This window comes from Amia ocellicauda, chromosome 23 (assembly GCF_036373705.1).
Source record: "Amia ocellicauda isolate fAmiCal2 chromosome 23, fAmiCal2.hap1, whole genome shotgun sequence".
NCBI classification, from domain to species: Eukaryota; Metazoa; Chordata; class Actinopteri; order Amiiformes; family Amiidae; genus Amia; species Amia ocellicauda.
In genome coordinates this window covers 22,331,019-22,350,265 of record NC_089872.1, presented here as the reverse complement: position 1 = coordinate 22,350,265, position 19,247 = coordinate 22,331,019, and the positions used below count along the sequence as shown (strand labels likewise).

Sequence of the window (19,247 nt, the reverse complement as noted above, 5' to 3'; positions counted from 1 at the left end):
CGATACAATTTTTAAAGATAATTTATACTAGATGATGTTTCCTATAAGGATATTTCTATAATACTTGCTAATTTCTATATTAGTGGAACAAATGCATGAAAGGAGGACCTGGAGAGAAACCTTAATAATCAGAGCAGACCGTTCATATGAAATATTGGTAAATCTGACAGTGAGGGAAATTAGTTGTACCCAGTGGCGATTCTAGAGTCGGTAGGGGCCCTAGGCAAAATATTTCCTGAAGGTGCTTTCTCCGGTGAGAGGTGGGGGTGCTGACGGTGTTCTCTCTTTAGGGGCCCCCTTCCAGCTCGGGGCCCCAGGCAATTGCCTGGGTTGCCTACCCCCTTGCGACCCCCCTGGTTGTACCTATAATATGTAAAATCATATTTCCCTGCCCTTCCTGACCTTAAATTCCTGGAAACCTGTGCCATGCAATTAACAATGGCAGTGGATAATGTGGTTCTTATTAAAGGTGTGTGACTGTGTGGCATCTTTTATTGCTCTGCTACCTGCAGTGCTCAGACCCACTGCACGTCATCATGACACACCGCAGCTGCGCATGCGTGTGGAGCGCACAGGCATCCCCGAAGTGCGCAGCCGCGGTGTGAGACGCCGAGCCGCACCGTCATGGCCTCCGCGCTGCTCGACGCGCTTCTGCGGAGCTGCCGGGACCCGGCGGCCGCGCTGGACGCGCTGTGCTGGGGCAGCGACTGCTTCCCGGACAAGGACACCGTAGACGCGCTGACCTGCTTGATAACGAGACTCGGCGACGTGTCGGACCGCCAGCCCGGTGCTGCACCGGGACCAGAGCTCCTGCGCCGGGCGGAGGCGATAGTGTGGGATCGGTGTTTCCCGCTGCTGTGTGCCACTGGCCGGGACTCGGGGCCCTGCGAGCCGGATGGCCCTGGACGGAGGCGGGCGCTGGTAGCGGCGCTGTGCCGGCTGCTGGGCGCCTGTGCCGGGCTGTGTGGCGGGGCGGTCCCGGAGAGGCTGGTGGAAACAGCCCTGCCAGTGCTGCTGGCAGTCGGGGAAGAGGACGTTGTGGAGCCGGGGGGCGACACATGTCTGGATCCCTCCGTGGCGGTGGAGGTGATCGCCGCCGCCCTGCCCCACCTCTGCCCCCGCTCGCAGCTCACACACAGGCTGCTGGACGCCGTCCTCGCCTGCGCCAGGGCGGCCCGGGACGCGCTGGTGTCCAAAGTGGTGTCGAGGGTTTTATTTTCTCTGCTGAACAACAACCAGCTGAAGCCCTCGGAGCTGCTGCGCCGGCTGTGGGAGGGTCTGAAGCTCTGGGATCAGGAGGACAGCAGCCCGGCCGCCACCGCTCGCCTGCTGCTGTGCCTGACGGCCCTCTCGGACCAGCTGCTCCGCGCCAGTGCTGCCCCCTCTGTGCCCCCTGTCCCCCAGCACCCCGACCCCCATGTCCCCCAGCACCCCGACCCCCGCCTCTGCCCGCGCTTCTGGGCCCTGGTCCAGCGAGGCCTGACCCACAGAGACAACGTGTCCCGCAAACGAGCCCTGTTTCTGCTGAAGAGGTGCGTGTCGCTCTCGGAGGAAACGGGCGCTGCTCTGCACAGCGGCCCGGCGGCTGCGGACGGTAAGACGCGACGAGCAGCTGAACACGCCGTCATAACCCCTGTACCGTATTATCTAGTGAAATGCACTGGTATAAGCACATATATTACTTCCCACTATATTTTATACGTGTCCCCGGCCCTGTAATAAGGACTTCATGATGCAGTGCTCTTGGAAGTGAGTTGGAAAGGTAGGAGAGTTCATAGAGCTGTGTAGACAAACGCTTATTGGTCTTCATGCTCCTTTTTATAATGAAATCAGCAAACGTTTTCCTTCTGTGTGCTCTGACTCCTACACCAATAAACCCAGCTTCAGTGCCTCCACACTTGTGTGTTTTTTGTGTGCATTATTTTATTCCAACTCCATGTGGCACCAGAACCCCAAACACTGCGCTGTGGTGTCCTGTATGGTCTGGGGCCAGTGGGTGAGGGCAAACTGTCATTTCCATTTAAACACATACATGTCCGTGTTAAAAAGCCACAGACTCCCTGTGCGACACATTCAGAGGGAACGCCGGTGTCTCGCTCACCTGTCCTGTGTGACTCCACAGGGGTCAGTCTGTTCTGGTGGGAGCCCCACAGGCTGCAGCTGCTCCTGGGGTTCTGGGTCGACTACATGCTAATCATGGAGACGCTGGATGAAAACCAGGTATGAAACGTCCACACGATGGGCACAAGGTTTACAGACTCGACTCGGCTTATTTCGTATAGGTCATATAAATGACATAATGTTACAGTGCTGACCGGATGACCAAGACCAGGATGTCTCGGTTTGAAGGTCCCTGCGTGACGCTACTCACATGTCCTTTCGTTTGGTTCAGATCCACGTGGTGCGGCCCGTGCTCAACAGGTTCAGTAAACTGATGGAAGCAACTGTGGCTGATGGCCCAGGTGAGGCCCTGCCTGCTGCGTTATGATTGTTTGTGACAGACCTTCAGTTCAGTAGAAGTTCTTCCTCCTCCTGCTCTATGTAAAGCAGCCCCGTCTGTCTCTGCTCTGAATGTAATGACTCTTCTGTCCCAGACCGGCCCCTGTTCCACCCCTCCTGGCTGGTGTGTGTGTACCGCCGCATGTTCGACAGTGAGAATAAGACGGTGATGGAGGAGGGCGTGCGTCACCTCCTGGAGCTGCCCCCGAGTCCCTGCCTGTCGCTGGGCTTCGCGGAGGTCAGTGGACCGGGGTCTCCTCTGTGAGGGGCTGCTGCGTGGCACATGTGATTTCTTCATGATTCGGTGTGCAGGACGGCCTGCGCTCGGGCCCTGTGTGGCAGGCGTGTGAGTGAATCCATCTCCTTGTGTTGCAGTTCGTCGTGGGGCCGTTCCTGGATGTCCTGGCTGACAGCCGGCTGTTCCACAGGTGAGCTTCTGAGCCCGGGCCGCTGGACGGGAAAGTCCTGCTCTCTGTTGTCTGTCTCTAAACAAGGTTGGCAGTAACGGAGCCGGTGTGTTTCTCCAGGGCGGCTGGGCAGAGCGCGGGGGAGTGCCCGGAGCTGGCCGTCAAGCTGCAGGGGTTTCTGGTGACTTTCATCGGCAGCTTGCCAGAGGACAGCCGAGGTGAGTGTGCTCCTCTGACCGCTGGGCTGCAGCTGCGCGGTGTCGGGCGCTGGACACCAGGTGTCAATGTCTGACTGCGTGTGTATCTCTCTCCTCCCGGCTGCAGGGGCCGTGGTGCTGCAGATGGTGCAGGGTCTGGCGTGTCGTCACTGGTGTGCCGTGCCGCTCCTCTTCCTCTCGCAGGCGCTGGCCCAGCTGCCTCCCTGCCCTGCCCTGGGGCTGCCCGGCCTGCATGCTCTCAGGTAGGACTGGCAGCTACTGCGGGCTCCGGGGCGCCATGCGTCTCAGTCCTGGCTTGTGTCTCTCTCTGCCCCGTGTGCCGCTGCTCAGCCCTGTGTGCCGTGTATTTCAGGGAGGTTCTGCGCTCCACCATGGTCACCCACCAGGTCCTGCTGCGAGGGGCAGCTCAGTGCTTCCTGCTGGAGACGGCCCTCCATCTGACAGACGTGGTACGGCCGTCACCCAGTCTCTCTCTCCAGCCCTAGGCTTGTAATATAAACATGTATTGATATAGTTGTTAGATTCATTTGTGAGTAAAACCGTATTGAAAGCATTCTGACAGTCGTGTCTGAGGAGGAACCTGGATGTTGACGTGTGGTGAGATCTGGCTGTGTGTCTGCAGAGCGCTGTGACCCTGGAGGACGTGTTCAGCTTCCTGCAGCACTTCAGAGCGGACGAGTCTCTGTGCAGAGGGACCGGGCTGTGGACTCGGGTACGAGAGAGCGGTGTGGAAACCTGCAGGGGAATGGAGGGGTGGGGTAGAGTTAGGAGACTTTAGACCTTTATACAGCCGCCCAGTCTTTCTTCTCACCCTCATGAGGATGAAGATGATGAGAAATTGTATAATTTACCTTAAAAACAAAGAAGGTATCAATTCACAGTGTGCAATTAAATCATCTTTGAGCAAAATCCATAAAAGTAATGATGTACAGTGCAGCGACAGTCCTAACTGTGTCTGTGCTGCAGCTCTGTGATTGGCTGCACACCAGTGAGGGGCTGTTCAGGAGCGCGGGGCCCAGGCGGGGAGCCGAGGACGGCAGTGGCCCCCTGAGCAGCTACGTTCAGAACCTGCTGGACTCGTTCCTGAGGGTCCCGGCGAGTGCAGGTGAGCGCATCACTTCCTGCTCAGCGCAGGTCATTCCTGTGATCCCTTGTGTAGTCGGAGTGCAGTGACCCGTGTTGTGTGTCTCAGAGCCCGCGGGACCTGTGCCGGGCTGGGCGGAGGCAGAGCTTGTGGGCCGGGCGGTGCTGCTGGCGGCCGACCTGGAGCAGAGACGAGCACAGAGCGGGTAAGACCCCTATCGGCCTTCTCTTCCTCCCCTTCCTGCCTCGCCCTCCTCTCCTCTGAGTGTCCAGGAGCTGCTGCGCGTGTTCCCTGGCCGCTCTATCTCTGCGGCTGCGCTGGCCATCTACCCTGGCTGCTCTAACTCTCTCTCTGCTCCTCAGGGAAGTGGGGGTGCCGGAGAGCCCAGGCCTGCCGCAGCTGCTGCGCCCCCTGCTGGATACGCTGCACAGGGTCGGCACCAGTGTGTACCTGCCGGTGTGCAAGACGGACAGGAGTCTGCAGCTGCTGCTCTCCCTGCTGCGCCTCTGTCGCCACCAGGGCCCCCAGGGTAATCACAGACAACATACACACACACACATGCCGGCATACATGTCCATGCACGAACACACAGACATTAACACACCCACACATAGCCATCACAAGTCCTGTTAAGTGCATTATATGTTTTATTTAATGACACTTCAGTCTGGTTATGCTCTCTGTGTGTGTCTGCGTGTCTCTGTCTCTCCGTGTCTCTGTGTGTCTGTGCGCAGATGCGGTTCGGGGCGCTCTGGAGCAGTGCGTGTTCTCCGTGGCCGAGCCGGTGCAGGAGTATGTAGTGAGGAGGCTGGGTGGGGAGCTGTGCACGGTGAGGGGTGCCTCTTTTCTCTTATCCTGTTTGTGTGGCTCAGGTACGGGGGTGTCAGGGCTCCAGTGGGCGGCTCAGTGTGTGTGTGTGTGTGTGTGTGTGTCTCAGGTGTGGGGGTGACGGTGTATGTGGGTGTCAGGGCTCCAGTGGGCGGCTCATTGTGTCTCAGTGTGTGTGTGTGAGGGTGTGGGGGTGTCAGGGTCAGTGCCGGTCCACTCCTGTGCGTCTCAGTGCTATAACCTGTCGCCCCCAGCTGCAGGACGTGGAGCGTTGCCGGCTGTACCTGTCGGTGCTGCGGGCCCTGGTCCAGCTGGGTGACGCAGTGGGTCGGCACAGGGTGTCCCTCCTGCAGAGGCTCGTCCCGGCGCTGAGCCGCAGCTGCCTGAGGACCCTGGAACCGCACGAGGAGCAGGTACACTGGCAGGCTGTCATAGTGCCCTTCACCACTAGGTGGCAATGTCTTCCAAGCCTGTGTGGCCCTGGTGCTGCTTTGTTGGTCTGTTTGAACTTGAGCCCGACAGATATATCGATATATCAGATATCGGCCTTTTACAGAAACATCTGTATCGGCACATTCCACCGATACTGCACCGATATATTTTCTCAAACTATTGGCTAAACATTTTTTTTAAATGACCATAAAATCCTCCGTGAGACTTTAGACGATAAATGTTTATTTGGTTTTACAGTCAGGCCAACCGTGCCGCACTCTTCCCTTGCAGCCTCCCCAGCTGGCGGCCCAGGTGCAGCGCGCAGTGGGCCAGTCCGCCGCCGCCTGGCTGTGTGAGGTGGCGTTGGAGCAGCCTGGCCAGCTGCACCCCGACTCCTGTCCGGCCCTCGCCGCGCTGACCGCACACCTCTCCCGGGCCCCCATGAACCAGATGCTGGCCAAGCCGCTGGCCAACACCGAGCAGCAGGGGTCAGTGCCACTGCGCAGCCAGACTGTTTACTATGAAAAACATGCAGCAAATACAGCATGCAGTTAGAAAGAAACAGGACGTGTGTGTTGTGTATGGTGTATGTGTGTTGTATGTGAACGATTTCAGGGTTGATGTGACTGACTACATACATCACCAGCCAGAGTGATGGCCCCCAACAGTAGTTAGCTAGTAGGTAGTTCTATTTCTGCAAAGGCAGATCTCCACAACACCCAGCTGTGTCTCTGCTGACCTGAGTCTGCGTGTGTCTTGTGTGTGTCTCCCCGTGCAGGTGTGTGGAGGAGGGCCCCTGTCTGCAGGGCTGGGGCCGGCTGGCCGCGCAGTTCGTGCAGGATCAGTGGTCGTGTCTGCGGCTGGTCGTCAGCCGGAGCGCCCCCCCCCCCGGGGTCCTGCAGGGGGCCATGGAGGCCCTGTCCATCCTGCCCTCGGACCAGGTGCTGCCCGTGCTGTCCTGCCTGCGGACGCTGCTGCCCCAGGTCAGTGCACCGCGGTGTCTCTGTCTATCACTTGTCTCGCACGTCACAGCGAGCCGCTCTAAACTCATGTGTTGTGTCCCATGTGCCGTGTGTCTGAGAAGCAGCAGTTCCATATCTTTGTCTCTGTCTCCGGCAGCTGCTGGTCTCCGAGGCGTCGCTGTGTGTGGAGGCCGTGACCCTGGCCTGGACGGTGGTCCGCGGCCTGAGCAGCAGCCCCCACGACTTCTGGCCGGTGCTGCGAGGCTTCATCCAGCTGGTCTTCCAGCAGGCCGTGCTGGAGCTGCCCCCCCCAGAGCACTGCCAGCTCTCCGCCGCTGTGGCACGGGTACGAGGGCTGCGTTAGAGGTGTCGTGGGCTGGGCTGACAAAAACATTGAAGGTACGACATTTGAAAATATGAGCTCATCGAGCCTGATCTGTTCCTCTCTCAGATCGCCGTGGAGTTAATCGAGATGTCCCAGACGAAGGCGGGTGTGTTTAACCAGCTGATCCAGCAGTGCTGCGACACCTGGATGCCCCTCGATGCCGGCAGTGACAGTGCATTCGCCAGCGCCCTGACCCACCTGGACATCTTCACGGAGGCGTGTCTCCATGGCCCGGTGCTCCGCAGGGACCAGCGGTCAGCCTCTGCCCTCATCCTCGCTGCTGACGCTCCTGTGCCGTGTTGAGGGCGGGTTGAACTGATCTGTGCTTTGTTTGGGTTCAGGCTGCTGCAGGACGTGCAGGCATACATCGAGCAGCTGGGAGAGGAGTGCGCAGCCAACAGCGCCGTCAGCAGGTCAGTGCCGGGCCCTTTCGGGTGTGTAGCGCAGCTCCCTTACGTGCTAGGGGCCTCCAGCGCCTCACTTCCTGTGCGTCTGTGTTCCAGCGACTGCAGAGATGACCACTTCCCCCGGGTTCATGCCATGGCCTTCCTGAGCCGCTTGGATGCGTCCAACGAGCTGCACAAGACGTTCATGGAGCAGCTGGTGCTCCGGCTGCTTAACAAGGTACAGAGACACTAACTCGGTGAACACGCTGTGTTTCGTTATGAGTCTTCCTCCCTCCCAGCGCCGCTCTCGTCTGGCAGGAGGCGAGTGTTTCTGCTGGAGAAGCGCCCTCTGCTGGAGAGTCAGGGAGCCGAGCAGCTCTCTGTGCAATAGCTGTGCCGTCAGGAACCGGGTTCAGGTTCAGGTAGAGCTGAGCGTAAACAGCGGTGGCTGTGGCTCTGTAGACCCTGAAGAGTCAGGCACGTTGAGGATGATTACTTAGTGCCTCTTAGTGGAGAGTGTGGATCGGGAGCAGCTGTGAGTGCATAGAGCTGTGAGGCGTGTGCGTGTGCGTGTCGGGGACAGACAGGGGCTCCTGCTGGTTCCTGCGCAGCTGTGGCAATGCTCTGAGCTGCACTGACACCCCCCCACCCCAGTGCGGGAGCCCCAGACCTGCCCCCCACCGCGTCTCCCGTGGAGTGCCGCGTCTCGCTCAGCTGATCCTTCCCCCCCCCCCCCGCTGTGTCTCCCCCCCAGGACGAAGAGGCGGCCAGAGCCAGAGTGCGATACTATGGCAACTCCCTGCAGCACCGAGTGAAGAACCGAGCGTGGCAGAGCCTGCTGCTGCTGCTGCCCCGGCTGGAGGAGGTCAGACACGCTCACACACTCACACATGCACTCATCCTCTCACACTCACTCACAACCTCACTCGCACACACACACCACCTCACACACTCACACGCACTCATCCTCTCACACTCACAACCTCACTCACACACGCACACAACCTCACACAGATTGTGCACTAAAGACCGATTTATACTTCTGCGTAAGTACGCGTATGCGTCTCTGTGTAGCAATGCAGAGCAGGGGTTTGTGGGTAAGCACAGCCCGCAGAGGCCTGCAGACGCGCCGACGCCACTCCTCCGAGATCTCAACAGCGCGTCTCTGCATCCTGCGCGTCAGGCCAGCGCTAATTGGCTGAGCAGGATATTCGGAGAGCCGCGGCCGAGCGCTCAGTGCTGGGGGCCGGTGTGCGATGTGTGTCTGTGTGTAGCGCCGCCACAGAGAAACGATGTGGTGACATACGGAAGTATTTAAAATGCATCTCCTCATCCATGAAACGCATTTGTGCACATAATGAGTATTTTGTTAATAATTAATATGATGTGCAGCAAATAGCGTGTTTCACCAATCAACATGATTATAAATCTTTCACAATTACTAATTTGATTACAAAGCCCATATTGTCTCTATATTTATTATATTATTCAGTGGGCTATGGGCTATCACATGAACTGCGGGTCTGGTGGTTGGAGAAGAATTTATAGCTCATTAATTTTGAGGAGTTTAACAGCAGAAAAGTCATATATGTATCTAATTCAAATATATAGTGACATATAAGAACGGATATGCAGGAGAAATTCACATACACAGACGTGTGTATGTATGTTCTAGTGTTAAGTCTATAGCCAACTATAGCAAGACAATATAGATCTGCACATACAGGATGCAATTTGTATGTGTGTGTGCACATGTAGTTTCTCTAATAATAATAAAATAACGTCATAACAGTGTTAATGTGTTAATTTACATCCATACAATCGTAGGTGCACCATAGAAGTCAGCAGAAGTATAAACCAGCCTTTACGCTGATATTTATATTCCTACTTTATGGCCTCTGGAATTCACATTCTGCTGTACGGCGCCTGTATAATCGGTCGTGAGGGTCGTGCCAGGGTGTGTGTGTGTGCGTGGGCTGGGGACCCTGCGTCTCAATGTGCTCGTGTGTCCGCAGGCGTCTGCAGCCCGGGTCCTGGGCCGGCTGTACGAGGCCGGCTTCTGCGGTAACCAGGCCTCGGTGAAGTACCTGATCGAGTGGCAGATCATCCTCACCCTGGAGCGCCACCCTGCACTGCTGCCCACGCTCTGGCCCTGCTTCCTGCTGGTGAGTGGCACTGCAGGGGCCCCGAGATGCCCATACCCCCGACACAGCGGCTGTGTCATATAGGCCCAAGAGCTTTCTGTGGTCTGTACTGAGTCACAGAGGACGAGCACAGACCAAGGCTATAGGATGTTTGTGTTTCTCTGAATTGTGACCTGTAATCAGCCTGCTTTGCTCTTCCTTGAGAGGCAGGACTGAACTGGTGCCAGCTGTGCGGTGTTGTTGCTCTGGGTTCAGTGGAAGTGTGTCCTTTGTGCGCAGGGCCAGGAGAACAACAAGACCAGCATCTGCACCTTCCTGTCCGTGCTGGTGCACCTGGGCACTGTGCTGCAGCGCGTGGACGACAAGGTGGGAGGCGCCCGTGCCGTGTGTCTGGTTTTCCCATGTCTTTATGAATGGAACTGCGGAATCACTTTGGCCACAATCATCTCACCAGAGCAGTTAAACACGATCTTTATGACATTGAATTCGGCAGTTGATGGATGGTATAAATGTATTTTGAGTTTATGATGCTGCTGACAGTAGTAATGCCGTGCCACTGTGCTCTGGTTCTGATCGCCGTGCCGTTCCTCTCTCCCATGCAGGCGGCGCAGTGGAGGCGTGCTCTGGACGTGATCCTGCAGTGGTGCTTCAGTCACAACTTCAGCGTGCGTCTCTATGCCCTGCTGGCGCTCAAGCGCGTCTGGGCTCTGCGGGGGGACGCCGGGGTCGGGCCGGGCCTGGACGGGCTGGGGGGGCTAGCCGCGCTGGTGGAGTCCAGCCTGGAGCAGGCCGAGGCCATGCAGGGGTCCGGGTGTGTACTGCCGGGGCCACACGCCTCCCTGTCACAGTGTCACGCACTGTAGTGTCGTACCTGTAGCAATATGATTACATATTGATTGTTGTACTCGGACGTTTCCCACATGGACTCACCATGATCACATTCAGCTCAATTTAAATACAGTTCTTTATTGATTTGACTAATGGGTTCAGGGCTCAGGAACAATAAATACTCATTATACGTGACCTGAATTTAACAGACATTCAGGGATTATACTGAAGTGTAACGATACGCTTTGCAGTCAGTATTGACGTGTGGAATTGTAATTGCTGCTCACTGCCATGTGCCTGTGATCATGTGACTGTGATCACATGACAGCTCCTTACCACACAGGAACGCCATGAAGAACTGGCAGCGGATCCAGGAGCACTTCTTCTTCGGGACGTTCCACCCCCTGCAGGACTACAGCGTCGAGGTGCGAGGCGTCCGGAGTCGCGCCGTCTTCCGGAAGATTCTATTCCACTGTTTTTGAAGTTGTTTAAATGTAATCGTTGATTCTGGTTCCAGACCATCTTCCACACGCTGCCCAGCCTGTCTGACCTGGCGGACGACGAGTGGATCCCTGTGTGGAAGTTTCAGAGGCTGGCGGCCTTTCCCTCGAACCCCTCGCTGCCCTTGCACAACCCCCGCAGGGAGCTCCGCGAGGCGGGCGCCGGGGACTGGGTGCAGCAGGATAAGGGTGCGTGTCCGTGTTTGTGTGTGTGGCTGTGCCCATGTTTGTGATGTGACCTGTGGTGCCACGGTGATGCCGGCTGTCTGACTGGGGCGTGTGCGTGTCGTGTGCCCTGCAGGGGATGGGGAACGGGCCGCGGAGTGGGCCGAGGTGCAGAAGAAGATGACCGCCTGGTGGCTCAGCGAACCCGATCCAGACCTGGAGCTGCAGCAGCACCGAGCAGCCCGCCTGGGCAAGAGCAGCAGTGCCCTGGTGGTGGTGGCTTCCCTGATCGACAAGCCCACCAACCTGGGGGGTGAGAACATAAGAACATAAGAAAGTGTCCAATCAAGAGGAGCCCATTCGCCCCATCGTGCTCGTTTGGTGTCCATTAATAACAAAGTGATCCAAGGATCCTATCCAGTCTGTTTTTGAATGTTCCCAAATTGTCTCTTCAGCCACATCGCTGGGGAGTTTGTTCAGATTGTGACGCCTCTCTGTGTGAAGAAGTGTCTCCTGTTTTCTGTCTCGAATGCCTTGAAGCCCAATTTCCATTTGTGTCCCCGGGTGCGTGTGTCCCTACTGATCTGGAAAAGCTCCTCTGGTTTGATGTGCTCGATGCCTTTCATGATTTTGAAGACTTGAATCAAGTCCCCACATAGTCTCCTCTGTTCCAGGGTGAGAAGGTTCAGTTCCTCAGTCTCTCAGTAGGACATTCCCTTCAGACCTGGAATAAGTCTGGTTGCTCTCCTCTGAACTGCCTCTAGAGCAGACTCTTCACTGCCTCTAACCGGGGGGGCGTAATAAACAAGCTACTCCTGTTTCCAGTGATGAATTGTCTGTGTCTGTGCAGGTCTGTGCCGAACCTGTGAGATCTTCGGGGCGTCGGCGCTGGTGCTGGACAGTCTGCACCACCTGTCGGACAAGCACTTCCAGGCCCTCAGTGTGTCCGCAGAGCTGTGGCTGCCCCTGCTGGAGGTGAGCTGCTCCTCTCAGGCCTTTAGCAGCTGTGTGTCTCTGCTCCTCACGTTCACTGTTAACTGCATCACCAAATTAAAACTGTTACCTGAACACTGTTGTTGCTCTGAGTGTGCCATGTTGCCCCTGTGCTCAAACGCGTGGGTTCCCTGTGAGGTGGCGTCTCCCATGGTATCTGTCTCTCGCTCCCTGACTGCATGCCAGTCAGTGGAAACGTTGCCGACTCAGAGCTCCAAGCCCCCAAGGACCCGTCCTATCCGGTCCCGGGCCGAGCTATGGGTCCTGAGCTGACTCCAGTGGAGAGATGTTTGACAGGAGCTGGTGGGCTGTCCGTGTCTCCCGTCTCCGCGCAGGTGAAGCCCCCCCAGCTGGCTGTCTACCTGGAGGAGAAGAGGTCTGAGGGCTACTGCATCGTGGGGGTGGAGCAGACGGCCAACAGCTGCAGCCTGGCAGACTACCGCTTCCCCGAGAAGACCCTGCTGCTGCTGGGGTGAGTGCTTCCCTCGCTGGCCATTCTGTTACACCTCACCTCCTGCCCGTACGACCGGGCTCTTCAGGGGAGGAGGTGAGGGGTAACAGCCTTGGGTCATCTGTTTTCCAAGTGCTGGACACAGTGTGAAGCAGTGTTTAAAATCAGTGACTCTCATTCTGTTGCTCTGGTGTTGCCGGATGGGCCCCTGTGTGGGCAGGGACAGAGTGTGGTGAATTCACCGGTGCCATGCCTGCCTGCCCCTTCACTGTACTGAGGCGGGCCGGGCTCAGGTCAGCGCGACCCACCGACCATGACCATAAGTGCCCTGAGCTATTTGTGTGATCTGAGCAGATTGACTCCTCCTCCGCGGTGACCTGCGCTGTGTGGTGACAGCAGGGCCGTGCTGCCCTCCGGCTCTGCTCCCCCCCAGTGATGCGCTTCCTGTGGCAGAGCGGTTGGTTCTGCCGTCTCCCTGCAGCTCTGCCGCCTCTCTGCTTCTCCGTTACTCGAAGCGGCCCGTGAGCCGGCAGTGCTTTTTAATTTCATTAAGCTAATGACTTGATTTGCTACTTCCCTCTGCGGAGGCACAGACCTGCTCGGGCTTGCTGCTGCGCTAATTTGTTTACAGTCTGTAATCGCAGCGTTGCAGAGACCCGGTGCGGAGCTGTGGGCAGGTTTATGAACCGCAGATTGAAGGCACAGTATCTCCGCTGATGGAAACAAACGGCACAGTGGTGTGAAGATGCCCGGGCTGCCTTTTCCAAATGCAAACCCTGATGCAGTAACTAGTGACCCCCAGTATTTTGAAATGGTTGTAAATCACCCAACGCAATGAGCCAGCGCAGTAAAGCTGCCCCTGTCGGCCCTGTGCTGGTGCCACTCGGTCTCGGTGCCGTTCAGCCTGGAAGAGAAGGGCGAGAGATAAGCGGCAAAGACATCAGCCCACGAGCCGAGGCTGCTGGGATACGACCATATGGTGTCAGGTGAACGATTATCTGCCACAGTGCGTTGAGTCTGAGATGCGTCTGACTGAATAACAGTCAAAGCAAACAGTGTTTCCTCTCGCCTGCTGCTGCCGGAGCCAGATGGAGCCGTTATCTCCAGGACATGTTGCCCCGTACTGTGCACGGCCGATAGCAGGGCCCTCACGCATGTGTGCGTTGGCAGCGGTTCAGCAGGCGATCGCCAGGCAGGCGGAGCAGTGCCGGCACAGCGGCAGCGTTTCCTGCTCCTTTATTAATCCAGTTCCGGATGCGGCACAGAGCTGAAAGCGACGCGTGCAGGACATTCGTTTGCCGTCTGATGGTTCTTGTTTTGTTGCTAACGGGCTTCTCCGTGTCTGTCTCCCGCAGGAACGAGCGCGAGGGCATCCCGGCCGACCTGCTGCAGCAGCTGGAGGTGTGCGTGGAGATCCCCCAGCGTGGCGTGACCCGCTCGCTCAACGTGCACGTGAGCGCCGCCCTGCTGGTGTGGGAGTACACCCGGCAGCAGCTCACCGCCCCCCCGCAGCCCTGAGCAACAGCCTCTGAACATGCAGGCAACACGGGCCTGTGTGCTGAGTGCCTCGGTCCAAAGCTCAGGTCTAGATCACTGTCGCACCGAACCCTGCGAAGGAAGTGCGGTTAATAGTGGCAAACATGGGGGGAGTGACTGTACCTCCACTGGTCCTGAATGGTTCTATAGTAATTAAAGCTGAAACACCCCCCCCCACCCCCAACACACACACAGCTACACCAAAAGCAGATTGAACAGTTTTAATGACATGTAGTTTCGTGTTGTCGTCGCTCTGTCTCCGTCCGTGTCATCTCCACACCGTGAGACCACGAGCCGTGACCCCCACCTCTCCTCACCGGCGGCGCTGACGGGACTCAGACGGGCTGTGGTGCCACAGAACAACAGCGTTGGGACAGAGGGGCTCAGCTCCGATGACACAGGACTGAATGTGACCGTGATTTATATTTGCAATCAGATACTTTGTAGTTTCCTTTGAGGGGGTTTTGTAAATGAGTCCAGACTGTTTTTAAAGGAGAATATTAAACTGCTTTCATGTATAAATCTCTTTGTATCTCAAGCTGCGTGTGCATGTGTGGGGTTGCGTGTGCGGCTGCGTGTGCGACCAGGGCAGCAGTATGTGAAGCTGCATTAACACAAGAGTTCAGTCTCGTACTGTAATCGAAGACTATGTTGGGTCTGAACTGCTGAAGACTCGAGCAGAAACACGGGGCTCTGGCCCTTGAGGCCGAGGACTATTCCTCTGCTCCACTGGAGTCGCTGCTGCTCCAACCCGGGCTGAGAGTAAAGACACTCCAGGGACGAGCTCTCGCATCTGCACAATTCAGCATCGGGGACTGTGGGCCTCCCTGGAGCCCCGGAGTGGAGCTGCGCTGAGCAGAGTGATGAACACTAATTAAAACGACGAGTGGAAGAATGAGTATAATGGGAAGGGCGCTGCAGGGGAGGATGGCAGGTGTCTCTTGTTTTCCAGTGTTCTGGGTTGTTTTGGATGTGAGGATCTGCAGTCTGTTCGGAGCTGAGCCCTGTTCTGCATACTGACTGCTACATGCACTGTCCTACATCATGAGAGACACTAGAGTGTTGTATACACATGGCAGCAAACCGCACTAGTGTGTGTACACATCTGATCATTAGATGTTTCATTCTATTAGTATGTCTGTACAATAATTCAGGATGCTTTTCTTTGACAGAAGTGAGCCCAATTCATCTGGCGATTGACAAGGGAGTTATTCCAACATATACAGATAGCACTGTAGGCACAGCTGCGTGTGAAATGCCGTCTTAACCGATGGAAATAAAACAAAAAGGTGTTTCTAGTCTAGTTTTCCTCTCCTGCGGAGTCCGCTGTAGCCTGCACTGAAAGCAGAAGGCAATTGTGCCGCATTTGTCAGGCCGCCACATCGAAAGCTAAAAATAAACCATTGTGAGGACTTATCTTTCTCTCTAGGAGAAGCGCCTGACTCCTGCGGTGGCCCCGCCCGGCCCGGAGGAGGCAGAGCCGCCGGGGACACCTGCGCAGGGGCCACTGGACGCAGCCGCGGCGGGCGGAGCTGCACATCCTGCCGCAGCCCAGCTGGTGCCGAGAGAAACCGCCGAGGGACCGCCGAGCTCTGCCGCGCTTCAGGCCATGCTGCCCGCCCTCTCTGCTGCACTTCTTCACCGCGTCCAGCCCGTCTCTTGTGCCCGGGGGGCGGCCAGCGCCGTGCGGACCCCGCCGCACCTCGGGGTGTGCTAGTCATGGCAGGCATTGCCAACATGGACCTCACCGAGTGGGTCTCCGGAGAGTCGGGCGACTACAGCAACGACCCGTTTACCAGCAGCGTCAGACCCGCCAGCCTGAACAGAACCGACAGCGGGCCGGCCGGCTCTCCCCGGACACGCCTGGTCCTGGAGGTCGTGATGGTGCTGATGGCGCTGGGCGCGGTGACAGGTGAGCTCGGGGATGCTGAGGGGGACAGGTGAGCTCGGGGATGCTGAGGGGGACAGGTGAGCTCGGGGATGCTGAGGGGGACAGGTGAAGCGCTATAGCTGGCCCCTCTCTTCTTGTCTGACTGCATCTTTAGCGCTCTGTCTATCCGCCCGTCTGTCCTGACGAATGAAAGGTGCCGTCTCCCTTGAAGTTTATAGGAAGATATAAATCTATATAGTTATTTTGAGTCAACTTTGTTTTAAATGTATGCGGTTTCAGGGGAAAGCTGTCCATGTAAACCATATGTAATCTTACACACGCAGCTGCACTTTGTATTGCGATTGTCTTTTGTAAGTCGCCCTGGATAAGGGCGTCTGCCAAGAAATAAATAATAATAATAATAATAATAATAATAATAATAATAATAATAAAGCACAGAAGAACTGTTTTATGATTATATTACATAATCATATTCCATAAAACTATAGGCCTACTAGAAGCAAATATACTTCTCTGCAATACAGATTGGTGTAAACGGCCAGCTCAAGGGGAATTGGTGCCCCAGGCAAACTGCCCCTCTGCCCTTCAGCGCTGCTTCCTTTTGCTCCCTTGTACTTATGGACGGTTGCACTTCTATTGTTGTACTTACACTTGTCCTATCCTATTAGCACAGAGCCAATGCCTTGTGTCTGCATCTGTTACTTCAGTGTAGAAGGACGTCTGCTTATTGCATTTTGTACTGATTGTTATACTGCACGTTTGTAATACTTTTAAATGTTATCTGTGTAAACTGTTAGTCGCCTTGGATAAGGGCATCTGCTAAGAAAGTAATTCATAATGTATAGATAGATATTTATGTCAATAAATGGCCATAGTTTGCAGGCCATGCAACACTCACGCTGACCAGGGCTTATAACCGCTGTCTACAGCTGGCACTGTCGACTGTGTCAGCTTCCGCCACATGGGGCTGGGCTGGCACGGGCTCTGTGGGTCAGTGGCTCTAGCCGGTCAGGTGGTGACTCTCCAGGCTGGGCTTGGCAGTGACCGTGGTCCTGGTTGTGTCCTCAGGGAACATCCTGGTGATCGTGATCGTGGCCGCGACCAAAGCCTTCCACTGCGTGACGTCGGTGCTGCTCATCAACCTGGCAGTCAGCGACCTGCTGGTGGGCATCGGGGTCATGCCCTTCATCGCCCTGTCGCTGCTGTACGACCGCTGGGGCGACTGCACGGTGAGTCCCGCTGCCCCCCCACGGTCACTGCCACCGCTGCCCCCCCCGCAGTCCCTATCACCGCTGCCCCCGTCACTGTCACTGCTGCCCCCCTGCGGTCCCCATCACTGCTGCTGTGTATGTGCTTTGTTGACGAGGCGGTTTGTGTCTCCGTGTGCTTGTGGGCTGCAGGACCTGTGTCTCTACGTCGGCTACACGTCCTCAGTGTACTGCACGGCATCGGTGCTGACCCTCGCTGCCATCGCTCTGGACCGGTACCACGCCATCGTCGACTGCCTGCACTACAGCTCCCAGACCACGGTGTGGAGGACCGTGGCGGCCGTGATCTGGATCTGGCTGCAGGCCGCCGTCACCAGCTGCCCGCCACTGCTAGGCTGGAGTAACCTGGACTACATCGGGCCCATGTACAACTGTGCCGTGGACTGGTCCAGCAGCCCCAGCTACACAGGCTTCGTGGCGGCCTTGTCCTTCCTGCTGCCAGCCGGTGTCATGGTCTTCTGCTACGTCAAGATTGTGGGCGTGGCCAGGGGTCACGCCCGGCGCATCCACGACCTGGAGGAGCACCTGCAGCGGAGCCAGCCAGGGCGGCGGGGCCCGGGGGAGAAGCCCACCTTCGCCAGGCTGATCTACTGCGTCAGCGGCCTGGGCCTCCCCGAGGGGCCCGCCCCCCCGCCCTGTCGCCCGCACGGGCTCCTGGGGCGGACCGGCCTGCATGGCCGGGAGCAACTGGGCTTGCTGCGCCTCTTCCTTGTCATCTTCGCCTTCTTCTGCTGCTGGCTGCCCTACATCACCGTGGCGCTGGTGCAGGCCGTTGAGGCCGCCACGTCCCCCCGGCCCTCGCGGCTTCCCCCCAGCGCCGTCACCTTGGCCTACTGGCTGGCACTGCTCAACTCCGACATCAACCCGCTGCTGTACGCGCTGCTGAGCCGGCGGTTCCAGAGGGCGCTGCGGAGTCTGCGCCGCCGCCTGCAGGCCAGGGTAGGCCAGTCGCTGCGGGAGCCCCCTGCCTGGGCAGAGCAGCACCCCCGCGCCACCCAGCACACCGCGGTGTCCAGCCTCCGCACCGCCTCCTCCGACCGCGCCGCCGGCTCCTCGCTCTTCTCCCTGGACTCCTGCGCCCCCGAGGGCTACCGGGACCACCGGGACCACCTGAGCACCTTCCTGCCCGGCGGCCTACCCCCCAGCAGGGAGAGTGCGCGGGGCGGGGGGGAGCCTCTGGCCTCACAGCTCCTGCAGGTGCCCTCTGCCCCTGTGGATAGAGAGCGGATCCCCGTGTCGGCCTCGGCGGGAGAGACGAGGGCCACGTTCTTCTACGGGCAGATTACAGTGAAGGTGGAACACGTCAGGTCCTGACCCCCCGTCCCAGTTGTCCCTCCCCAGGTTCAGTGTCTTTGCACCGCAGCAGGGCTGTCATCCCTCTGTGCCCAGTCTGTGCCCGGCCTCTCTCAGAGCACTGTGAGCCAGAGAACTAATACCTGAAACCCCTGCCATTGCTCCACTTTAAGTATTATTATCTGCAGGCACTATTTCTAGATGTCTATCCCTGTGTGTAAGTTACACACATCTGTTGACTTATTTACTTTAATTAAGAGAGCTTGACTAATCCGACCTGGATGATTCCAGCATCGAGGCTGTTCATCACCTCTTACCTTACATCAAGGCGACGAAGGGGGCTTTTCCATGAAAGCAAGGGCTGCGGCCCACGAGCAGGACAAACCAGGCCCGGACCCAGGCCCAGGCCGTAACTGGTCTTCAGACTGGAGCACTCAGAGTGACGGACCCTTCCTCTGCCTGGACCCAGCGACCTCTCACGGTCAATAAAGAGACGGAGCTTTGCTGTTTATTTGTATTCTGTCAAGATTTATTGAATGTATCGCTCTATTTACAGTCATCTGATAAAATCTCTGGTGAAAGTATACAAAAATAAAATGTACAAAGTATATCTGTGATCAAGGTAACAAAGCTCAGATTCAATGATCTCTCAGACAGTAAGACGGCACTTGATTGTTCCCTCACGTTAAAGCTCCCCCCGCGCAGCCCCCCGAGGCTCGGCCAGACCCCCTCCACACGCTGGGCAGGGCCTCCAGGACACTAGCACCATTAGTACTTCACACCCAATTAATTAAATCAATGAATCAATATTTTAGCTGAAATTATGGGCACCTCTTCATTGGATACATTTGACTTAAAATAAGCACTTTATAGAGAAATAAGTACATAAGAAAGTCACAGTTTAACAGGAGATATGAACGCGCCTCCCTCAGCTAGTTGGGTTTCAGACGCAGATGGGGGTCTGAAGACCCTGTAGG

General features: G+C 56.9%; 2 protein-coding genes across 5 annotated transcripts; both read left to right on the top strand.

The window, feature by feature from the left end:
* Window positions 1-585: 585 nt before the first annotated feature.
* On the top strand, window positions 586-14,340 carry tarbp1 (TAR (HIV-1) RNA binding protein 1). 4 transcript variants are annotated; one of them, XM_066696974.1, is made up of 30 exons: window positions 587-1,594; window positions 2,123-2,220; window positions 2,393-2,462; window positions 2,595-2,737; window positions 2,875-2,927; window positions 3,027-3,124; window positions 3,231-3,366; window positions 3,477-3,573; window positions 3,747-3,836; window positions 4,091-4,229; window positions 4,317-4,413; window positions 4,571-4,737; window positions 4,943-5,037; window positions 5,291-5,449; window positions 5,760-5,956; window positions 6,247-6,451; window positions 6,588-6,776; window positions 6,882-7,069; window positions 7,157-7,228; window positions 7,319-7,439; window positions 7,956-8,066; window positions 9,217-9,366; window positions 9,625-9,711; window positions 9,948-10,156; window positions 10,502-10,598; window positions 10,691-10,862; window positions 10,975-11,151; window positions 11,689-11,813; window positions 12,167-12,303; window positions 13,638-14,340. In XM_066696974.1, exons 1-30 carry the CDS (start codon window positions 625-627, stop codon window positions 13,798-13,800), a joined length of 4,812 nt encoding a protein of 1,603 aa, XP_066553071.1. In that variant the 5' UTR covers window positions 587-624; the 3' UTR covers window positions 13,801-14,340. The 4 variants fall into 4 exon arrangements, with proteins under 4 accessions (XP_066553072.1, XP_066553071.1, XP_066553070.1 ...); XM_066696973.1 differs by having other exon boundaries at window positions 5,727-5,956; window positions 10,517-10,598; XM_066696972.1 differs by having other exon boundaries at window positions 5,727-5,956.
* Window positions 14,341-14,479: 139 nt separating this feature from the next.
* LOC136719133 (beta-3 adrenergic receptor) lies at window positions 14,480-18,893 on the top strand. The gene is made up of 3 exons (XM_066696979.1): window positions 14,480-15,730; window positions 16,778-16,938; window positions 17,110-18,893. Exons 1-3 carry the CDS (start codon window positions 15,538-15,540, stop codon window positions 18,289-18,291), a joined length of 1,536 nt encoding a protein of 511 aa, XP_066553076.1. The 5' UTR covers window positions 14,480-15,537; the 3' UTR covers window positions 18,292-18,893.
* The last annotated feature ends 354 nt before the right edge of the window (window positions 18,894-19,247 follow it).

Excerpts from the sequence above, each read along its gene's own strand:
- tarbp1 (XM_066696972.1), top strand. The coding sequence starts at position 625 with ATGGCCTCCGCGCTGCTCGACGCGCTTCTGCGGAGCTGCCGGGACCCG. Across the intron at positions 2,221-2,392 it reads AGACGCTGGATGAAAACCAG|ATCCACGTGGTGCGGCCCGT; the intron begins GTATGAAACGTC and ends CGTTTGGTTCAG. Across the intron at positions 6,777-6,881 it reads TCTCCGCCGCTGTGGCACGG|ATCGCCGTGGAGTTAATCGA; the intron begins GTACGAGGGCTG and ends TTCCTCTCTCAG.
- LOC136719133 (XM_066696979.1), top strand. The coding sequence starts at position 15,538 with ATGGCAGGCATTGCCAACATGGACCTCACCGAGTGGGTCTCCGGAGAG. Across the intron at positions 15,731-16,777 it reads GGCGCTGGGCGCGGTGACAG|GGAACATCCTGGTGATCGTG; the intron begins GTGAGCTCGGGG and ends TTGTGTCCTCAG. Across the intron at positions 16,939-17,109 it reads ACCGCTGGGGCGACTGCACG|GACCTGTGTCTCTACGTCGG; the intron begins GTGAGTCCCGCT and ends TGTGGGCTGCAG.